General features: G+C 40.7%; 3 protein-coding genes across 13 annotated transcripts; 1 reads left to right on the top strand and 2 right to left on the bottom strand.

Annotated features, from left to right (window-relative positions):
- Positions 1–285: 285 nt before the first annotated feature.
- dedd2 (death effector domain containing 2) lies at positions 286–14,917 on the bottom strand. 11 transcript variants are annotated; one of them, XM_086078853.1, is made up of 8 exons: positions 14,730–14,912; positions 14,547–14,615; positions 13,105–13,598; positions 12,686–12,817; positions 11,595–11,729; positions 7,689–7,743; positions 6,061–6,178; positions 4,027–4,178 (listed from the first exon to the last, which is right to left on the bottom strand). In XM_086078853.1, exons 3-8 carry the CDS (start codon positions 13,562–13,564, stop codon positions 4,167–4,169), a joined length of 912 nt encoding a protein of 303 aa, XP_085934979.1. In that variant the 5' UTR covers positions 13,565–13,598; positions 14,547–14,615; positions 14,730–14,912; the 3' UTR covers positions 4,027–4,166. The 11 variants fall into 11 exon arrangements, with proteins under 11 accessions (XP_085934977.1, XP_085934975.1, XP_085934971.1 ...); XM_086078851.1 differs by lacking the exons at positions 6,061–6,178; positions 7,689–7,743 and having other exon boundaries at positions 286–4,178; positions 12,686–12,698; positions 12,786–12,817; XM_086078852.1 differs by lacking the exon at positions 4,027–4,178 and having other exon boundaries at positions 4,979–6,178.
- Positions 14,918–15,042: 125 nt separating this feature from the next.
- Positions 15,043–17,824, top strand: rabac1 (Rab acceptor 1 (prenylated)). Its single transcript, XM_086079340.1, has 6 exons — positions 15,043–15,262; positions 15,587–15,724; positions 15,796–16,008; positions 16,144–16,241; positions 16,427–16,528; positions 17,372–17,824. Exons 2-6 carry the CDS (start codon positions 15,606–15,608, stop codon positions 17,458–17,460), a joined length of 621 nt encoding a protein of 206 aa, XP_085935466.1. The 5' UTR covers positions 15,043–15,262; positions 15,587–15,605; the 3' UTR covers positions 17,461–17,824.
- On the bottom strand, positions 16,368–21,521 carry LOC147172941 (uncharacterized). The gene is made up of 2 exons (XM_086079339.1): positions 21,209–21,521; positions 16,368–20,935 (listed from the first exon to the last, which is right to left on the bottom strand). Exons 1-2 carry the CDS (start codon positions 21,411–21,413, stop codon positions 19,620–19,622), a joined length of 1,521 nt encoding a protein of 506 aa, XP_085935465.1. The 5' UTR covers positions 21,414–21,521; the 3' UTR covers positions 16,368–19,619.
- Positions 21,522–22,984: the final 1,463 nt, after the last annotated feature.

Genomic DNA, 22,984 nt, shown 5'->3' with positions numbered 1-22,984 from the left:
TGTTTCCCCTTTGACCTCTAGTCCGCATTCGAAAACAACCTATTGGATTTCATGATGCCTTTTTGGTAATAATGTGGTTTGGTGTGCATTCATTTATTATTATTTTTTTTTTATCATGCAAGTCAATATGACACTGTCCCAACCGCAGAATCATGTTGGGACCTCCAGTCTCTTCCAAATCCTTTATTAACCAGGAAGTAGCCCACTAACTAACTAACTAACTAACTAACTAACAGGTGGACAAACAAACCCAAATGAAAATTTCTGAGTTGTTTTCATTTATTTAGAGTTCATCCTTGGTCGTGGTTTGTGCTGTACTTACAGTATTGTCGTTTTTAATGATTATTAATGCATTGCTAAAACAAAATGGTGGCCTAAGATTTTTGTTCCGCACTGTTAAATGTGATTCGGCAGTAAGACACGAGTAGCCCGTGGACCCGTTTTGAAAATATTGAATTGAATTAATTTGTTTGTTTTGAGCAGATCCAGCAATATGACATATGAAAAAAAAAAATCCAAACATAGCAATAAATTGTAACAAATGATAAAAAAAACATCATGTATACATCAGTGGCAATAAAGAAAGCTCAACATGTGCTACTCAAAAAGGAGTAGAAGAAGATAACCGATGAAATCCCACCACCATCTTCCAACAAAATAAACCGCTTCCGCTTCCCTAATATTTATATGACCTCAATACAAGTCGTACTGGTCAATAGCATGTTAAAAAAAAAAAACTGGAACAATATATACAGTACTGTCTAAATAATAATTGGCACCATTTTAGAATACAATATGCTGCAGCAATAATTAAATACAAACAAAGATAATAAAACCAAAAAAACGAATCACTACGAACAATGGTAAGAAAAAAACAATGCAGGGCAATTCAAGCTGTGACAAGATCTTGTGTTTGTAAGATGCTTTAAAGCTTTAAATGTTTTGACATTGCTCGCGGTGCAAGTCCAGACCGTTCCGTGGTTTTACCCCACAAACAGACACGCAAAAGTCTTCCTGGTAGTTCCACATTTGGGTCGTGTAAAATTTCCAAAGCCAAAGTAAAAAAAACAAAAAACAAAAAAACGTACATTATTTGGTAGCGAATTGCCAAATGCTATAAATATGATTAATAAGGTATAATATTTCACAAGGTCATGTAAGTTAATTGAATAAACAATGTATTTGTGTGAGCCTTGTGTATAATCTTTACTGTGTTTTCGCAACGTAAATAAGGGCTGCTTGGAACATTTATAAGGATTTCCTCATACTTTAATACAATTGGTGAGATATGGAAGAACTAAGGATGATGATCTAAGAATTTCTTTATTTATTTTTTTTATTCATGATTGTGTTTAGTTCTTATGTGTGCATTCCACGACAACTTGTTATCAATTATTACACCCAAAAATGCGTCTTCCTTCGCATTTCCGGATTGCAAACCATCCATGTGCATTTTCAACTCTGGATTGCTTTTGTATTTTCCAAATATCAATACCTTTTGTTTTGTTGATATTCAGAATTATTTGTTGAATATCTCACCAGTGATGGGATGAGACGCGTTGTATAAGCGATCATTTGAAAAAAGTGAACATTTGGGCAGAGGTTTATCGAAATAGTGTTGCTGTCGTGTACACGACACATATGCATATTTTTAGTGATTTAAAAAACAAAACCGAATCTATTTAGGGCAACCACACCTTTATTAATTTGAATAATATTCACCCATAATATATTAAGTTTCCTAATATAGTTCAACACAAAATACTCGTCGGGGCCTGCAGAGTCCAGCCCTTGAGCCTCGACCAGTCTTCTTGTGTCAGTCTAGTGGTTTCTGCACGAGAAGAGCCGGGGGAGGGGGGGGGGGGGGCGTATTGATCGTCGTCTCCAAGTGAAGTCCGGGCATTAGTTCCAGCAGGGTGACCAGACAGCGTTCCGTCAAAGACGCACTAGGGGGGGATGATGGCAGTCCGGATGTGCGCACTTTGGATTTTGATCTCCCAAACATCAGTGGTATCGAGCGACACGCTGTCCTGCCTTGTACACGCTTTTTATTTGCTGAGGGAAGCACGAGCAGCTCTCACGCACACACACACACGCACGCGCACGCACGTTGAATTATCATCCGGGGCTGCTGTGATGAGGACTTGTCCACGGTCGGCTGAAGGCGCGAGCTAATCACGGATGTCATCTACTGCTGACCACTGACCACAGCAATCGCAAGACGCAGGGTTATCCTCTTAGGACAATCCGGGATTCGTCTGCTTATCTGAGGAGGGCGCGTTTGTGTCACCCAAGTTAAGACGCAAAGATGACTTTTTTTCCTCGCCTCGCTTTTCCACTTCCAACATATTACAGCGAGGTGACAAAATGATGTCCGACAGCAAACCGAGGCGTGTAAGAAAGGTGGTAATAAGAAAAAATAAATACAATTCTACTCATCTCGGCTTCCCATTCCAAAAACAAAAAAACGTTATCCACACGGAGACTGTGGGCAACAGGAACTATAAACGGAGAGTCAAGTTTGACATTGCAAAGTCCAGAGTTAAGGTTAAGATGCATGTTTTTTTCCCTCCCTTTTCCAACATATTATGGCCAGGAAACAAATTGAATCCAAAAGGAGACTGTGGGCAATACAATTATAAAATACTGCTGTGACAAGAACTAAGGGCGATGTTGTCCACATACGTTCTAAGACCACTTTCCTCACTTTGATTTTCAACATCAAAAGAAGTAAAAAGGTTTTTTCTGAGGAGATTGTGGGCAACATAAAAATAAAGGGCTGCAGCAAAGTGCAGAGACTGAAATCTGCAAATAGAGCCTCCAGAGTTACGGGCAAGGAGCTCCAAAAGTTACAAATCACAGATCTTTTTTTCTTTTACTCGCCTCAGTTTGAGGGAGATAAACAATCTGAAAGGAGACTATGGGCAGCACAAAAACAAAGCATTGGAGTAAAGTGCGACTATGGATTAAAACTGCACCAACCACACTTAAGGGTAAGCAGCAACTTTTTCTTCACTCTCCTCACTTTTTTGGGTGGTTTTAAATGTTACCTGCGAGTAGACTGAGGGCCCTCCAGCAAAGTGGAGACTGTGGGCTACAACCCTATAATGTCAGAGCTAAGAGTAAAGTTCTCCAAAAATTAAGGCCTAAAGATTTGTTTTCCTTTTTGGACTTGGTTTTCTGAAAACATCGTAGCAAGGAGACCATTTTTAACCAAGACGAGACTACGGGCAGCACAACAATTGGCCATTAAACTATTATACTGTAGCAACCAGAAACAAAGTCGGATTAGGGCCCAAAGATTGATTCTACTAAATGCCTCAGTTTTAAATTTCTAAATGAATACAATTGAAAAAGAAGAAACTTTTAACCAAATGAAGACACAAAGATATATATATTAATTAGTCACACTGTTTTTTTTTAACAGAAAAATGAGTTCCGAGTCATATTTTTGAAAGGGTCCTTTGTGAGGATTTCAAGGATCACGCGTGAAAGCCCAACTCAATGTGACTCGGGTGCAGCGGTGCTCACCACCGTGTCCTTTTGTTGCTCCTGCTCTCCTCTACCGGAGCGCCTGGACGTGAATTCAGAAGAAAATCAGACGCATCCGTTGTCGCCACTACAAATTCAAGCTTCAAGGCTTACCATAAACGAGTGGCGCTTGCTGCCATCTAGTGGCCGCTAGAGGTATTAAGTGAAAGAAAGAAAAAAACCTGCCCCCCTTGCATCATGTGAATGTGCTATCATAGCAAAAAAAAAAAAAAAGTCCACCTACATCCCCCGCTGATGGTCTTTGTGGTCAGCAGCGGATGCCGCCGGCGCCCTGCCGGCCCGCAGCAGCCAGCGGCCTTCCTCGTAGTCGTCCTGGTTCACGCTGATGAGCAGCCGCACGCCCTCCGAGCCCGTCGCCGCCCTCAGCGAGTCGGTGATGAAGACCCCCTTGAGGGCCTCCAGGAGGGCCCCGCTCAGGTAGTCCACCCAGAAGGCCTCCAAGTTGGCCAGCTCGGTGAACTTGATGTCGCACACGACGGCGCCCAAGTCCCGGTCGCGCAGCAGCGAGTCGGCCTGAGCGAAGAGCTCGAACTGGCGCTCCAGCGGTTGCCGCTTGTCCGAGCGCACGCCGTTGCGCAGCGCCGAATCGTGCTCCAGGTACTCGGCCCGCACCCTCAGGCGGACGTCTGAGAGCGGGAGGTGGTGGTGATGGGGGAGGGAGAATCCAGTGGGGGGGGGGGGGGGGGGGGAGTAGAGTCAAAACAAGAGGGAAGAGAAAGAGGGACGGCAGTCAGAAACCTCAAACAGAAGGCGCTTTTTAACTGCACGGTACCAACTTGGCTCTGCTCAGACTTGCTCGCTTTTGCCACTTAATAGCATCTGTCTCAAAAAAGAGTAACGTTATTAAAGTTTAAAAAAAAACATAAAAACTATAGAAATATCCTAAACTAAAATAAAAAAAAATATTTAAAACAACAAAAAAATATATATATATATATATATTTTTTTGTACACAAGCTTTTGTGTCTTATTTTAAATGTATTTATTTCGGTATTAGGGTGACCAGTTGTTCGGGATTTTTCCCCCTCAATATTGTACTCCAAATATTGAAAAAACAACAACAACTCACTCTTAACTCATTCACTCGCAGCCATTTTGACTGAAGCAACCCCTTCGCTCCCGGCTGTTTTATTGGATTTTGACTGATTTTGCAAGGCCCACAGAATATTGTGTTCTATTGCTATAAAAACATGGAACCTAACTTTTTTCATTAATCACAAATCTGTTTCAAACACTGGGGAAAATATCTTTTTGCAACATGGCCTTGGTTGATCTCGTATACTCTGCTGCCACCTACTGGCCGTTTTTGTAATAACTACCATTGCTTCGAGCATTCTCTTCAGTTCAGAGGCTGCATCAAAGCCTTCTGTATGCTCTAGCATATAACCCCCCCCCCCCCCCCCCCCCCGTATAAATATGTCTTTGGGAGCGGAGTAATATTTAAAATAGAATGAGTTAAAGAACTAATTAAAACCAACTGATTTTTTCAAAAGTCAAAACGAAATACAAACTAATCCAAAACTATTCCTGGTCTCGTGCTACAACAAAATCCTTTTAATAGTAGATTCATCTGATTTTTTTCAATTAAATCAACTTAATTTTTTTTAAATGTTCCTCATTTTACTCAAAAAACAGGACATTATTTGATATCGACAACGCAGAAAATGCAAACAAACAAACCCATTCTGATTTGGTTACATGCCAGAAAATCGTCAAATATGTTGATTATTGTTTTTAAGTAAGTAAAAGCCGATTGAAACTTCACATCCTGATCACGGAATTGCAAAATATGCATAACGCCTCTGATGGCGAGAAACATCACGCGTCGACTTCTTCCTGCCGCGAGTGTTCATATTTTTCAAAAAGTTTTTTATTTTTATTATTATTATTTTTTTGCGTAAACGGCACAGAAAATGTCTCCATCTTTTGATCTCGAGATGACCAATTATATTGAACTGACGGAAGCCCGTCCGACAGCGAAATTGTCTGTGGTTTTGAAAGTGGAAAAGCGCTAATGGCGAGAGCAGCGCCAAGCTCGGTAGCATGCGGTGGGAAACGGAGGCCTTAATTGACGAATCACACAACACCGATCGCATAAGAGCGGCTTCTCCAAAAGGAGCTTGTGAGCGAGTGAGCGGAACGCTAACTGGACTGGAACGTACACAGTGTCATTCTTGATTGAGCTTTTGCTAAAAGCAGCGCAAATCTTTGCCAAGAACCAAAAAAAAAAAAAAAAAAGTGCAGTCGGGTCGAGCAAAAGTGGCCGTTTTAGTGAACTGGGAATGATAAATACTGCTGCCATGGAAGCGGTTGACTTGGACATTGCGTCAGACGCACACTCAGCAAAATTGCCAGTTGAAGCTTAGTTAGCAGTGTGACGACGCTCGGGAAATTCCGTCTTTCTCTTTCGGGGTTCCGGCTCAAGTGTTAAGCGCTGAATCCGCTCGGAACGGTTTCGGAATTGGCGGTCATGCAACGGCACAGCGAGGAAGATGGGAGGATACATACTGTCCTGCGCACGAGCGCCGCGTCCCCCCGTGTCACTATTCCAGAACTGCCAAGTGGAAAGCGGCTGCTTGACGACTTTGGCTGCAACAGAAACTCATCTCGACCCCTCCGAAGCCGTCTTTAGTGTGCAACAACAATATTGATCCAACTCAGAAAATATTATGCACTCCTCCACGCTTGCAACAGTGAAAAACTTCAGAACATTTCAGGGTACAACCAACGAGGATTTGAATCATCAATTCATCTGTCAAGCTATTTATTTTGAACCGGATGAAACACAATTTTTCATTTCACATAAAACAAGACATTATTTCAAATTGCCAGTGCAGAAAATGCACAATGCGTCAGAAAATCGAAAAAAATGTTGATCATTGTTTTCCCAAAAAAAAAAAGAAGCAAATGTCTTGTTTTGATTAAATACAAAAGGCAATCAAGTCTGCTATCATGGAGGACGACGGAAATGTGAGAATAATTACTGTTGAGAGGCTGAAAGTTAAACAATCTCTAAACAACTGCTTATAAAAATAGTTGTCGATTGTAGGGATAGACCGATATTGGGCATTTTGACGAATATCGGTTAAAAAAAAAAAAAAAATAATAATAATCTGACGGCCGATAAAAAATTCTTTAAAACCATTTTAATCTCGGCGAACTATTTATTTAAATTTTCAGTTAACTTTATGAGATGCTGTTGACCTTGGGAACCTTCTGAGCAATTTGTTTTTGTCCGACATTAAAACAAAGAAATGTGAATGTTTAAGATTTCAGATATTTTTATATCTTGGGGAAAAAATATTTCATGTAAAAAAACGATAACGAGCTATGGTATTTTACTTGTTTAAGTTTCCATTTAACTTTTTAAAACGTACTGATAACCTTGGGAAAGGATGTCTATTGTTTAAGATTATTTTTTTTTAAATAAAAAATTTTAAAAGTCAGAAAATTGACATTTGTATTATTTTTTTTTAATTGATGCCAATATCTTTCTTTTAGCTGAAAAAAAAAAAAGTCACCTCCAAAAATCTGTTATCGGCCTCCTTGACTTAATCGGAATCGGCCCTCAAAAAACCCATATCGGTCTATTTCTAGCCAATTCGTCAGACAATCACAATCACAACATTTTCATTTGGAGGTAGAAAGACTGTTTCAAGCGGAGCAAGACGCTGATTGAGTCCAAGTTAATCATCCTCCTGCTAATGAATGTTCAAAGTCAACACTGACTTTGTGAATTTGTCTGCGCAGGACTCCACGGGGGCGAAGTTTGCAAAATGCCAACATTAGAAAGTCAAATGTGGAATTAAAATGTCGATTCTCGCATCTCTTAACATTTGCAAAAGAGCAATGCGTTTTAACAAGGGTCGTAATTAGACTGACGGGAAAAACAATTCAGTGTGGTCACAGTGGAATTAATCAGGATGAGGGTGAGACGGTCCATAAAACACCTGACAGGACTTTGGCGTGGAGATCCATTCCAAATATTGATTCCGATTTGATCGGGTCAAGCAAGTTACAAAATGTTAAAATCGACCTGAAAAATCCCTTGTAAATGAGTGGTTACACAAAATAAAAAAAAATGAACGTTCACAGGTCAAATGGTTCAGAGAAACAATGAGAAGAAAGTGCTTTACCGTAAACTGCCACGCCTTATCGCGAAAGAGGGCTTTTTAGGGAGAGCGTGAAGACCTGGATAAAATGGTGTTGGGACAAGAACAAAAGTGCACCGATTGAAAACACCACAGGAGACAGAACATCATGAAGACTTGAAAGATGCATTTTGAGGTGAACGCTAAAATCGTGCAACACAAGATACACGGACGGACAGGATGCTGAAGAACATTTTCCTCATTGGAAACATAAGCGACGATTTATTTTAATTTTTTTTTACAATAATGCAAGTCTAAACACGACATTCTGATTAAGATTGCGTTTAACCAAAATATTGTGACTAATATGAATTAAGCAGCAAAATCCACCTGCTTTTTATCCATCTCAACGGGGCGGCCATTTTCAGTCGACAGCAGGTGTCAAAATGGCTGCCCCCTAAAATAGATTTTTTAAATATATATATTTTTTTAAAGGGTGGGATTTTGGTGCTTAATACATATTCCACAAACATATTCATCAGAATACTGTGCTAAGGCTAATTATGATGCATAGAACATATTAAGAAATGTCCTTCAAATCTGACAATATACATATTAAACTACTCAAAATGGCCCATCTCAGCAACTTATTTTTTTGTACAAAATTGTAAAAAGAAAAAAAGAAAACATTTGAGGAACAGGTTTTTAATCATAAATTAGCAATTAACCTAAACACAGTCACATTACAGTGATTTAACAATAAATTGTAGTTTCATAATAAATATGGATTGTTCTTCACATGTTTCTTGTACATTCCTTTTTTTTCTCCTAAAAATAAAAATAAAAAATTAAAAAAGTTTCTTGTACATTTTTTTCTTTTTTTATAAAAATAAAAAATCTAAAAGTTTCTTGTACATTCTTTTTTTCCCTTTTTTTTTTTTAAATAAAAATAAAAAATTAAAAAAGTTTCTTGTACATTTTTTTCTTTTTTTATAAAAATAAAAAATCTAAAAGTTTCTTGTACATTCTTTTTTCCCCCTTTTTTTTTAAAAATAAAAATAAAAAATAAAAAAAGTTACTTGTACATTCTATTAACAGCTCTTGTTCAGCACCGTCATTTGGAAAAAGCAAGAAAAATACAATATAAAGTGTGCTTTGACAAAGAGGTTGTGGCAGTTTTAATATGGCGCAATATTGCCGTTATCGACGACTCACAGTTTCATTGACAAGCTGACATTACAGTACAATACTTGCACCGATCAATAACTCAATTGTCCTGATCCTACCACGTCATTTTCCGTTGAAAAAAAATCCATTTTCTAATTACATTTGAATGGCAGACCACCGTTTTTTTGGAGCTTTCCTTGAAGAATATGTTTGTGTAAAGCAAGCGAGAGGGTTTTGGCCAATGAGCATCGATGTTATGACACACAGGCGTCCACTTCTTGCGTTATCGCGGCGCGGAGATCCTCGCTTGCCTTCGGCATGGGCCCGCACTTTTTGTTTTTTGTTTTTGTTTTTGTTCCTCAGTTGTGCCTCCCTGAGTCCATCATCCTTTTTTGCGCCTCAGCCCTATTGAGCCACAATCCTGAGCCAACCTGCTGGAATCAAACGCGCAGTCAGGGCGGCGGCGGCGGCGGCACGTTCGCAGTCACGGGAGCGTCGCTCGCGCCCTGGCAAAAAAGGTCGGCCGCCAATACCCGTCGGGCTTTTTTGTCACAAGAAGGATATCGGGATGGGAAATGGCGCAAATGGCAGAAAGCAAACCTGCTACTTGGGTTAACGAGAAGTTACGTTGCGGCAACAGAGCAGCTGTGCGGGAAAGAATGTTGATCACACCCATCCAGTGCACCTTTATTTTCCCTTGAAAATATTTGGGCTATTGCAGATGGCTTGTATGCAAATGAAGCGGAAGGAAAGTTGCATTGGCTGGAAGTTTCTTTAATTTTTTTAAATTTCCCCATCACAAATTATAAAAGGCAAAAAGATCATCGAGCCGCGTGGGGTACACAACCAATCGCCTATTGGTATTGGTTGTGTACCCCAATCCTTATTAGGGCCTATTGAATAGGCCCCAACGTGGACCAAAGACGCAATACAACAATGCGAAAACACTGTTGTGCGAGTTCGGGGTCTCTCACATTTGAACACATCTTTACATGGGTGCCATTTAAGAGGCTTCAACACGTATGCTAATGATTGGAATGCTTGTGCTGGTCATGGTTTGGTAGTAAACCCTTTTTTTTTTTTGTGTTCTTTACTTCATTTCATCTCATTGGCAAGTCAACTTGAAAATGAAAACAAAACGTGTCCCCAGTGCGAGAGACGAGCTCCACATCTTTCCTTCTCTTATGGTGACAACGTCGCACAGGAAGCAACCTAGCGCTCAAGAGTTGTGATGCGGCGGCTGAACATGGTGGAAAAGGGGAACCGGAGGAGCAGAAATTAAATGCATGTTTAGATGATCCAAACTAGGGATGGGCATGGGGGAAATGGACTATACCAACTATTTTTTTCCCCTCTATATGTCACTTTCTGAATGTTCTGAACTCCTGTTTCCAAAGCGGTATCGTTGAAAAGAATGGCAGCTCGGAGGAATTCGTGTCACGGTCTGGATTTGAGACACTATAAAATGGCAACATTTTGAAAATGATCACCAAATTGGTGTTCATGCCAAAACCAAAACGACACAATTATGAATACTCTACATGCAGCACGCGGGTCTGTTAGCTTGTGATGCTAGCTGAGGACACGTCGCAACAAAAAGGACAAAAGCAGTTTAGTCACAGTTTGTGTAAACCGCTTCATCCCTAGCGTGGAGGGAGCCCGGGTTGCAAATGTTCTATTTGAAATATTGTCATGGTCCCAAAAACGTATTTATATGTTTGTTATGCTTTTTTTGGTGTTTTTTTTAATGCTAGAACATACAGAAAGCTTTGATGCAGCCTCTGACCTGAAGAGGTCGCTTAAAGCAATGGTAGTTATTACAAAAACTGGCCAGCGGGTGGCAGCAGAGTATAAGAGATCAGCCAGGGCCATGTTGCAACGAGTTATTTTTGCCATTGTTATATTCTAATGCTAATTGCTGCAAAACGGAAACAGATACAAAAATACTTTTTTTCCTGATCAAACAAGAGATCTTTTTTTTTCTTTTGGTAGGTTCCATATGTTTATAGCAATAGAACACAATATTCTGTGGGCCTTGCAAAATCAGTCAAAATCCAGTAAAACAGCCGGGAATGAAGGGGGTTACTTCAGTGAAAATGGCTGGGAGTGAATGAGTTAAAGATGAATTATTATGCCCATCCCTAATCCAAACATGATTTTTTTTTTATGGATTGAACTCACATGCAGAACAGATGGATAATTATACTCAACTAGAGGGTACGTTAACGTGACATTCAAGTTCAAAATTGGATTACTATTGCAGCACCGCAACACATTTGAGTGTTAGAGATATTATATTCAATTTGCAAAAGTTGACTTTAGTGCCAAGAGGTCAACTGTCACATAACGATATTGCGGGAAAGGCCCCAAAGTCGTACTTGCGGCTTCTAAAGCCGATGTTTTCGACAACACGAGGCTGACATTTCAAAATGGAATGAGTTTCCATCAGTGACAGAAACCTGAAGTTCTTTGCAAACGTTGACATTTTGCTGGAGGAGTCAAATGATGGCTTCATTTGAATGTTAAATCACGAGCAACACACCTGACCGCCAACGTGGTTTGGACAGAAGCCCAAACACAATTTTAAAGAATTCCTGTACTACGGAATGATTGTGTTTTGAAGTCAAAAGTGACTTCCTGTGCAAAGGTTTCAAAATGTGCTTGATTCATGGCAGCAGCAAAGCCAAGCTTGGATAAAGCAAAGAAGCGGGGAATTGTTTTGCCTCCGAGGAAAAAGTGTGAAATGATCATGTGTGATTCGGGAATGAACATGCTTGTCCTTACTGCATGACGCTTTGTGAGCCGGCGCCGATGGCGGCAGTGGCGGCGCCTGCCTGGTCTTCTTGGGCTTGCGACTCCAGCCGTTCCCTCTCTTCCTTCGCCGGCGCGCGGGTGCTTCGGGCGCCGTGGGGTCGGACCCTGCCGCAGAAAGCGCAAAATGAGTTAAGATATTGACATGAGGACAAAATGAGTGGGACAACTGGACATTAAATCTACAGGAAGTGAAAATGCTTATACTAAAATGTACCAACTATACTATATAGATGATCCGTCATAATATGAATACCTCAAAGAAAATATGCAGGAGGGGTGAGAATGGCCGAGTACCTGCCGATTCGATCCGTATCACGATTCATTTCGATACGATTAAAAAAATTGATTATTGGGATTTTTACTCACATTTAGAAAATACTAGTGATGGCAAAATGAAGCTTCATGAAGCACTTGCGATACTTTTTGACTCCTCAAGATGGCACTCATGATTCAAAGATGCAATGCAAATGTAATCCATTTTCATTGCACTTGCCTTTATCTTTAAACCAAGAGCACCATCTAGAGGAGTCCAAAAGTATCGCAAATGCTTCATGAAGCTTCATTTTGCCATCACTAGAAAATACTGATCAGAACAACAACTTGTAAATGTACACTGTAAGATTTGTAAGAACATTTATTTATTTATCTGAAACTTCAGGCTTATAACTGTAAGTATTTAACAAACGGGTTGCAATCGGTTTCATATTTGAACAACATTAAAATAAAATAAAACAGTCTTCCATGCTTAAAGTGTGAACCCTAACCGAAAGAAAGACATTTTGTTGAATATTTCAATTTTAAAAATTGATGTTTAAACATCGATTCGGCCGCATATCGAATCGATTCGAGAATTGCGCATTGTAATATCGCGATATATTGCCGAATCGATTTTTTTTTTTTAACACCCCTAATATGCAAATGTTGTTGTTGTTTTTTAAGGATATTTTGAGTTTAGGTTTTGCCAGTTCTGTACAGTACTAACAGCTCGTAATAACAATGTTCTGTAAATGGACTATAGGGTTCCTGGAATGATAATTGTAGCCTTGAGGGAGCAGCCATACCTGTTCTCGCTTGCTGTATGTAGGAAGGGGGAGGTATTTCAGTTATTCTATAGTGGGACATCCTCTGGCCAGAAGTGCACGGCGACTTTCTGTGTTCTACCCTGCATCGCTTGTCAGTTCTTTCTGGAGACACTGCAACGTCATACGCATGCATGGTGATTATTCATCAAGGGAGGGGTGAACAGACTGAGACAGTAAATAAACACTTCCCTCAAAAAAAAAAATCCTAACTATGGGAGGAAAAAAAAACTGTAAAATGAAAACAGTTTAATGCTCTAAACTATTCATATAGGCAATCATAACAAAAAAAAAATAGAAGAGGGCTGCATTAATTACTTGCATTTCTGGGCTTTTTGTGGCAGGGCCTCGTCCCAATCCTGACTGTATTTGTGGTGGTGCTATTGGACTTCAGGACTCACCCGTTCTTCTCCTCTTGTGGGAAACGAGAGGCAGCAAGTCGTGTCGGGTGAGGACTCTGAGCAGCTGCAGAAGCGGCTCCAGGTTGCCTTCACTGACGTACCCTCGCCTCTCCAGCTCCAGCAGCAACTCCAGGCCATTCCTGGGCTTGAACCTGGCCACCGTCGGCTGCTGGGAGCCCCGCGACTGCAAGCGCCTCCAGGCTGCCAGGAGCTTGCGACTCGGGGCCTCGCCGGGGTTGAGCGGGTTGTCTTCTTCGGGCTTCACCGTCCAGACGGCCGGGTCCAAGGGGTGAACGTAGGTGCAGATTTCACTCAGGAGGAAAGAGAGCACATCGATGTCGGTGTCCGTCAGATGAGAGCCGACGACTTGGAAGACCTCGTGTAGGGACAGCAACCCATAAAAGTAGAGGCACTCGTTTTCTTCCCACTCGAGTGAGTGCCTCAGTGCGCAGCTGGCCATGGCGATGTCACCCTGCCCCTTTTAGGTCTTACTACTACAAAGAAGAGGGGGGGTTGCAAATGCAGTATATGGGTCATTTTCATATACAGTATTTAAGAGTGTAGAATGGCTGGCCAGGTTATCTCAACCCAAAATCAAACCATTACAACTCTGTGCTGCTAGCTAACGTGCCATAGTCTTTTGACATGTTTTATAGCACGTACGTCGCACATTATAATTTTCTATGAAACAGAAGAAAAACAACTATACATATATGGTTCTGAAGCAATGTAATATTGTACAAGTGCCTCTTGGCTGTTTGTAAGGACATTCATCGACCAATTACATCCTATTTCTGTTCATATCACACTTTTGCCTCCGCAAGCAGATTGCTATGGTAGTCCAGCACTTTTTAATGAGTGAAGAGTTTGCATTCACCGACAAAGACCGTCATTTTGTCTTGTGACGCAATTGTGACGTAAGCTCAGAATTGTCCATAACGGTAAAGACATTTAATCACCGCTTTTGGTATTTTCAATATTTCTTAAGACCCCTGGCACTTTTCTTGGTTGGTTTGTCTTTGTTCTGCATGCCATGTTCTGGGCTCTTGATTTCAATTTTGTCAAATAAAGAATTGTTGGAGAGAGAGAAAAAAACACACATTGATTTCCTGTACATTAAATAAAATTGCTGACAGGGGGTTGATAAATTCACCGCTGAATTTCATTTTTAAATCAATGAATGGAGTATGTAGTAAATACCTAAAGTACAGTATGTCGTATTTGTTTGTTGTCATGCCACACCACTGATAATTTGCCGGATTGGTGGTGTTTTAAGTAGACACGTTTTTTTTTTTTTAATCACGCTTTAAGCAGGCGTCTTATCAAGCAAGCAAAATCAGCAAGCTAATTGTGTTCCAGCGATAGAACAGCTGTTAAAAATGTCTGCCTTTTACTATTTGTATTATTATATTAAATTAAATTCACCTTTCCAACATATGTACCTGGAGAGAAGAAAGGGGTTCAGACGAACGCCAACGGAGGAATTCCAGCGTTCACAAATGACACCAAACCTGCGAGGGAAAACACAAACGAGACTTAAACGGTGGACGTGTACTTACTCCTACACAAGAAATAACTAGTAACATTTGTCGAGTATATATTGTGCTTACACGGCGTGAGCTTACAGTTAGCATGGGATGACGGTAAAAGGCGTCGCGCTACTTAACCAGACAAGAATTCGATACAGTTGATCATTTGTCTCATGAAGCGATATAAAGTCAACTGTCATTACGTTGAGAAGGCGACATCCAAACAGACGGCGGAGCAAAACAATTCACCTCCCTCCTTATATAAAGACATCCCACCGGACAACTTCCTTACAATGAGAAACTGTCCAATCACAGCTCGAGTTCTGCTATGACGTCGCATTTTAATAGCTGGTTTGGTGTCAGGTTTGTCACCGTTATCCAACAGATGAAGCAGGAAGAAGAACCAACAACTGATCTCGATTCAGTGGTTGAAATATATTGGAGATCTGATCTGGCGTCAGATTTATTCAGTCTCGTCAGCGCAACAAAGAGGAGGGAACGACTCCGAGGCTGATCTCAGATCTGCTGTATTGGGGCCGTGTTGTGCGGTTCGCTAACTTCCATCGTGGGAGGCAAAAAATAGACGTCACTACCGTCAACACCCGGAGACAACACGGACTTCTTCGATTGTGAGTTTTTGTTGTAACAATTACTCATCTAAAGCACATTTTTATCATTCTGTTAGGGTGAAACCGCAGCGAAACTGACGCGTGTCGTGCTGTTGTGTGGCAATCGGTGAATTTGAAACAAAAAACGAAAAGGCGACTGGTAGCAAATGAGTCGTCGTTAGCTAGTCGCTGTGATTGTGTCGCCGTTTTTAAAGCGTTTTAAAGTTGTTTTGTGACGTGGCGGCCTCGCCTGTGGCTAACTCAAGTTTGTGTAAATTCACGTTTTTGAAGTAAGTCTTGTCTAATGCCTCACTCATTTCTCGTCCACTCATTTTCTCGTCTTAGGGTTAAAGAAGCTTAGTAGATGCAAGTTCCAAAGGGTGAGAACTGCCAGGTGGACATGGAGAGCAAAGCTGGAGATGTCTTCGGTGCCAAGGATGCTCTTCCGACAGTTACGGCCGGTGTACCTGGGATCCTTGCCAAGTAAGACATTTATCACCGGGCGTGCACATAAGAATTAAAAAGTCAATTTTCCATGATGTGCCCCTCCCCAGGCTGGGCCTCCCCAAAGGCCTTTCGGCCAGCGTGGCCAAAGAGTGGCTGGACCGGCGGCGGGTGTCCATCCGGCCGTGGGCCAGCTTCGCAGACCAGCGAAAGTTCTCCAAGCCACGCAACTTTGGCGAGATGTGCAAGCGCGTGGTGAAGAACGTGGACACGTTCAACAGCAACTACACCTTCATCTTCCTCGGACTCATCCTCTACTGCATGTAAGTCATCATCGCGTGATGCGGCTACATTGTGTGTAATTGAGATATATATATATTTTTTTTTACTTATTTCATGCTTGTGTTTATTTCTATTGTGTGGTAATGAATATCAGGAATGTTTTCATCCGCCTTCAGAGTCAGCTCTCCTATGTTACTGATAGCGTTGGCCGTCTTCGTCGGTGCCTTCTACATCATCCACCTTAAATCGCTGGAGTCCAAACTGGTGATCCTTGGTAAGTGAGGCCTGACTGATTAACTGGCTGATATTAGCTCTTTAAAAAAAATCTACAAAAAATGGTCAGACAAAGATTAAGACGTCCAAACATTCTCCCCTGAAAAAACTTGTTACAAAGCAAATCTCAATTATTATTATTTTTTATTCCTTTGCTTATAATCTACACTATTGTTTGTTTTTCAGGCAAGGAGCTGACTGTCCCACATCAGATGAGTCTGGCTGGAGGAATCTCCCTACCAGTCTTCTGGTTGGCTGGAGCCGGAGCTGCCGTCTTTTGGGTTCTGGGTAAGTCTGTCATTTTAAACACAGTTTTTTTTCCTAATGCTTAACTGCGTCTTGTTCCTTGGCTAATGTGTACATGAGACAATACAGTAGTCTCAATTATGTACAGTACTCCCCTACCCCCTCCGTCAGGTTAAGTTCCAGACCAACCCCGTCAAGTCAAATATGTTATATAGAAACACATTTTGAAAAAATAATAAACACATTGTAGCATATGATACATTGAAAGAGAGCAAGAAGCACAATGGATAACAAAAATATTTCACAAACAGTAAAACCCTTGGTGTGTTAACACTAAACTTTCCAAAGTTAACTAAATTAATTTATCAAATCACAATATACAGCAATAATCCTTCGCCAAAGATGTACATTCTAAAAAAATGAACCTCCAGCCGTCATTTTCTGTATGCGTAAAAAAGCAGGATTGAAGAGAATTTGCCATTCAATAATCTTCAGCAAAAACTAGGCTGAGCAAAAAATAAAATAAAATACTACCTGTTTTCATTCTTCTTTCAAATTTACACCTTGTTCAACAAAATAGGGTGGTAGTGAAATATCCGTCGACAGTTTTCACTCTCGTCATTTAATTCAACGGTGAAACAGAAATGAATCCACACCGCATTTTCTTCAAATTTGTGTCTCTCACTGGACATTCAAGCCAGATCCAGTTACAACTGTAAGTTGTTGAAGACACCACAATGATTGGATATTCGCTCGCAAAGTCGTGGTGGAGGGCATTTTTCGGAAAACAAAGAAGCATCTCATCCCTAAGAAATAATACAGTAGAGTAATGTATAGTATGAAATCTAATATCAACTTGTTTGTTTTTTTCTCTGCCCCTCTCAGGAGCGACTTTGTTCGTGATCGGCACTCACGCCGCATTCCGTGAACTGGAAAACTCCGACATGGAGGAGCTGCTCATGGAGCCCGTGTGATTCGCCCAACCTCGCTTACAATGTGTTGCTGTTACACACGTGTATGATCATAATCATCTTTTGGATGGCGCGTTCAAGCACATGATCATGAAATGCCAAATTTGACTTTTTATACATTGATGTGTCTTACGTCATCGTATTGGATTGATGCAACTTTGAACTCTACTAAAGTGCAATTTAGAAGCTTTGAACACATTTACTCCTATATTGATTCTGCACAATTATTAAAAGTTGTTTTTTTTTCATTTGAGCTTTTGCAATTCAGTTTATTTTATGCTGTGTTAATGTAGTACACATTTGATATCTTCTTTGGATCATTTTGTGTTTTGTGGATTTGTGTTACAAATAAAGTTCTGACCATACAGCAGAAAGAACGTTTTTTTTTTAATGGATTTTTGGCTCCTGATTATTATTATTTTTAAGATGTCCAAAATATTCAATATTTCAATGGAATTATCTAGTCCTATCCTAGTCACTGGGGCGCTGTTATTGAGCCTAAATGTCTGAATAGAAATTTTTCACACTGGTGTCAGTACCAGATGTGATCGGGCTGCCAGATCGTATCGGGGTCGCCTAGGGAACACGTTACACTACAGGATAGGCCGGAAATTATCCAGTTGACGTCAAACATTGGAAAGAAAATATTAAAGATGTAATTTAAACAACGAAATGTACGGACTGAAATAAATGATAAATACACAAATTAATTGCTTGAGATGTGACAAAAAAATTGTCAGTTTAGATTGTTAATGGTTCCTATTATCATTAAGACTGTTTTTGTGATGAAATTGTAAACAGTTAAAAAAGAAACCAAACCGAAGTGAATCGCGCATTTCGTCAGCGCTGCAGTAGTGACGTCAGCGGCCAGCGCGAAGGCGCTTCTATTTTATTTCTTCAATCTTAAAGCATCTTGCTTTGATATTCTTAGGTTAATTCACGTTTTTACCATTTTACTCCGTATATTTTATTTCAATTACATCTTTAATAATTTCCAATGTTTTACCATAAATTTTTTCCATATAACTTTATTGAACAATTGTGAACGGACAATTTCTATCCAATCCTGTAGCGTGACGTCATCTCCAGGCGACCTCGATACAATCTAGCAGCCCAGTGACATTTGGTACAGACACCGGTTCAACCCAGTTTGGGCTAAATAAAATAAAAATAAAAGTCCCTTTGTTTGCTTAGGTTGCTAACTGTTAGCAAACAGGCCTCACCCCTCACCTCAAGTCATTCAGATTGACTTGAAATTTCTTCCTAGTTCAAGTCAATGTGCTTTAAAAAAAAACACACACACCACCACCACAGCTATCTGCCATGATGTATCCAAAGCATTTTGAGCGTAAAACCATTTGCCATAAAAGTACAGTCAAGTGTGCTTATCTTGAAATTGCAAACACACCTTAATCTGTAAAATAGCCTCAGGACAAAAGGAAAAAAAAAGTCTCAAGCGCAAATCATACAAATGATGTAAAGTGCAGGCAAATTTTTGTATTTGTTGCATCCTCAGTTTTCTCATGACTCTCTTTTATTGGGAAGGGACATTTGCTCTTATCGTCCGTCTCTACCCCTTGACTCCAAATGTAGCATTGCTCACCCCCCCCCCTTATGACCTGTGTGACCCATGCTTCAGAGGACCCCCCCTCGCTCAGGGTTACCATGGCAATGACCTTGAACTCCCCACTCCCGCCTCTCCCCGTGTGCTTCACACACACACACTGGCTTATTCACTGCGGCAAAGGCGACGATCGATATTCTATTAAATGGAGTGTGGTTGAAGGTGTGGGAGGGAGAGGGAGGGGGAGGGGGTGAGTGTAGTCGCACTGCAGTGAGATGGGGAGGGGGGGGAAACAGGGCGACACAAAGCGGGTACAAGAAATGTTGGGATGCTTGTTAAATTTACTCCTTTTTTGAAAGGGACGTGAACCATAATGAGCAACAACGCGCAGTGTTTTAGAAGTCACACTAGGTGGCAACACAGTCTACTGAGATATGACATTATTTTTAAACAATATCCTCATATACACATTTCCCTTAAAACTGCATATTAATGGAAATTTTCTATTCAAATTTCTACTTCCTGATCATGAAATGATAGCCAGGGTATCAGCCTGATTTGCATATGCATAATGTGGTTCATGTAATTCCTGTAGTGGTCATTTTGTGGAAATATTGGTTAAAGCACAGCAAACTTTGACAATTTTATCTAAATACGTGACATTGTTCATACATTGGATATCTATCAGGCTGATTGGCACCGTACTTTGCAGCATTGTATACTTTTCTCGTAGCACACGTGTGACTTTTTCAATGTGTTTTTCCACAGAAGCGAGTCCTCTAATTTTTCCCAAATCCAATGGATCCAATTGATTTTTACCACGAGTGAAAGCTGCGATTTTCGAGCCCGCCTGACATGAATTTACAGAATCGGTGGCATCAAACCCGCTACCCGCTAACACCAAGTCATCGGGTAATAACTTTGACAGAAATCCACTATTTTTAGTGACATGCTTATCACTAATTTTCCCTCCCCATCCGTTTGAAATAAACGAGATGCTGCCTTGAGGAGAAATTCCCATCATGTATTTCTGAGTGCAGTGTGACTTCTTTGAGGAGTGACAATGTGCACTGGCTAAAGGATCACTTAGCTTCTCCATCAAGATCTCAAAATAATCTATAATGCAAACAGTTTTACGAAAATTGTCGTTCCTAAATGCATGTGGCAACGACGTTTCACTCAAATCTCTGTCCGGCCAGAACACAAGGGATGGAACAAGTTTACAATACAAAACATTGATGCAATGTTTGAAATTGTCAAAAGCAGTTGTGATATCCGCACGAAAAAACAAAGCTAAGAATTCAAATGAACAATTCAGTCTTAATTTCATCAAGGTCATCAAATATTGCTGGAAAGGACTGAGATCAGATTTGCTTTTCAAAAAGCTGCCAATCATATCAAACATTGTGATCAGCAAAGTATACGTTGGAATGCCTGTAAGCATATTTACTTTCTCATCATTATTCTCCAGGCCTCTTTCATCAAATGAGGTGTTATTGATCCTGTCCTTCAATAAAGTGTTCTCAATGCTCACTGCATGGCACTTACGTTCCAGAGACTTTATGTACGTGTGGCACGTTTCTTTGTGGCCTGGCATATTATCTGCGGTGCTCGCACAAGAGTGCTGCAGACAATTTGTATCAGTCTTCTCTGGCACATCAAGGCTACCGCTTTCAGTCATTTTGGGATCCTCGGTGAACATGCTCCGACTGGCAGATAAAGTAACAGGTTGGCGAGAAGGAGAACGGTCGAAATGTCCGTCCACTGCAAGGGATTTTGTTTTTCTCCTATGGCGTTTGTCATCTTGTCTATTGATTTTAAGTTGGGCCTTTTGACTTTTTCTCACACGAGGTGGCACATTCTTGAAGATGGATGGTATGTAATCTGGTGAAAAGGGGTTGTTGCTCTTTTTACCTGAGGAATGAATAAGAAGATAGAACAAAATACATTAGCGTGCACCCTTGCACAGGAACTTGGGTTACATTTTATAATAATCACGACAGCTAAGCAACTGGGTTAGTGTGATTCATTTTATCAACATGTCTGTCTGTGTTGTGAATAATTTTGTTTTAGCTGCTTTGTTGTTGCTAGCTACGTTAGCATCTGCTGATCCAGCCATTCGGGTTCCAAGTGCAAGTCTTTCGCCGCCATTTCATAATAAATAACTTGATTCAGTAATTGACTCACCTGAAATAAAGTGTTCGCTACAAAGACGATAACCGCCACTATGAGAAGGGTCCCACTTCTCCTTCTTGTTCTTGGCCCTGTTTATGACTGCTATCCATTGGCTACGCCTCGGTTCTTCTTTTGGTAGCCTGTAGAATGCTCGCCCCTTTTTTTCTCCCCTTTTGTTGCGACACCCGGGTGCGCAGCAGTAGTCTACCATTATCATTAGAAGTGCTGCGAGGCTATAAGTTTGTCAACACCGTTCTGAAGCTCCGCTAAAATGGCGTTGATTACATTTGGCGCAGTGCATTGTGGAAGTTGTGACGTCACGTCCGGAGCACGCAAGGATCGTCAGTCGTGGACACACAAAAAAGTAACACTCTTATAAGAAACAGTTCAACTGAAAAATTATTCCCAGGCAGACAAAATAAAAATATTTTGCACAAATTTGACAGAAAATCAATTGACAGACAAAACTTTCCCCATATCACCCAAAACAAGAGACACGCTTTATAAAATTATGAACAATATTTATCCCTCTAAAGAGCTGCTTCGGTTACGTTTTAACTTTGATAATTTATGTTCATTTTGTGAGACAAGAGGTTGAAACTACTGACCATGTTTGTTATCTCATGCAGGTGTCAGTACCAGATCGTATCGTGGTCGTCTGTCTTAACGTTATAATACACGTTTTGGGGTGATGTCCATAAATGGATAACAAAGAAAATGCCACTTTTTACAGACTGTATTTCTCTGAATGACAAAATAGTGCCACTAGTACTTTAAATACCCCCCCCCCCCCCATGGCATACATTTAAGGACCTATACATCCCAATATAGTTTTCCTTAAGATTGCATGAAATAATGGCAATTTTCTACTACTCATGGTAAAACGGCCACAAGAGGGCAGCCGACATTGCCCAATCTCATACCTGGCATCAGTACAACTGTTGGGCAGTATAAAAAGGCACACGATCCAGCAGTCTGCACAAATTTCCTTTCCCGTTTGTCTGTCTCCCCCTGGCTGTTGTACAGTTTTGTACTGTTCTCTGTTCAATAAAGATACAAATAAAATAAAAAGATCCAGCAATCTGCATGGCCATGCAAAGACACAACTCTGCATCTTCTCCCAGCCAATCAGCAATCAAGAAATATTGTCGTGTCTTTAAAAAAAAATAAAAATAAGAAAGAGCCACAGTCATCTTGAGATTGTATTAAATGTTTCTAGATGTTTTATTGGTGTTGCTTTCATTTCTTTGACACACATGTTCTTTCTTACGCGTAGACTTTGTTTGGATTCTTTTCACCTGATCTCCAACGACAACCATAAAGCAGCCAGCCTGAGACACACACGCACACACATGCGGACCAGGACCGTCACCCTCATCCTCACACATCGTCGTCGTCGTCATCATCATCATCATCATCATCATTGTGCACACCTACACCAGTGGCGTCCATTTTGAAACGGAATGGGCCAAAAGAACTGGAAAAAAGTTGTTTTTTCTTATTACGTTTTTTTTCTTCAACATTTCTCATCTTTTATTGTATGGGTGTCATTTTAAATTCAGTATAGAATTATATAGATTTCCTAGAGCACACAGAAAGATTGTTGATGTAAGGGTGGGTGGGTGTTTGGGGGGTTGTCATAGTAATAACAAGAACAATGCTGTCACACAGTGTACACAAACGAGAGACAAACAGCGGGAGGAGGGAGACCAAAGGTGGGGTGCGGGATGCCTTGGTGTGCCCCCCCCCACCCCTCCGTAACAATAATAATAGAATAAAAAAAAATTA

This window comes from Leptonotus elevatus, chromosome 6 (genome assembly GCF_054856555.1).
Source record: "Leptonotus elevatus isolate MCC_2025b chromosome 6, RoL_Lele_1.0, whole genome shotgun sequence".
NCBI classification, from domain to species: Eukaryota; Metazoa; Chordata; class Actinopteri; order Syngnathiformes; family Syngnathidae; genus Leptonotus; species Leptonotus elevatus.
Note: the sequence above shows the minus strand (reverse complement) of the source record. Positions and strands in the feature narration are given on the sequence as shown.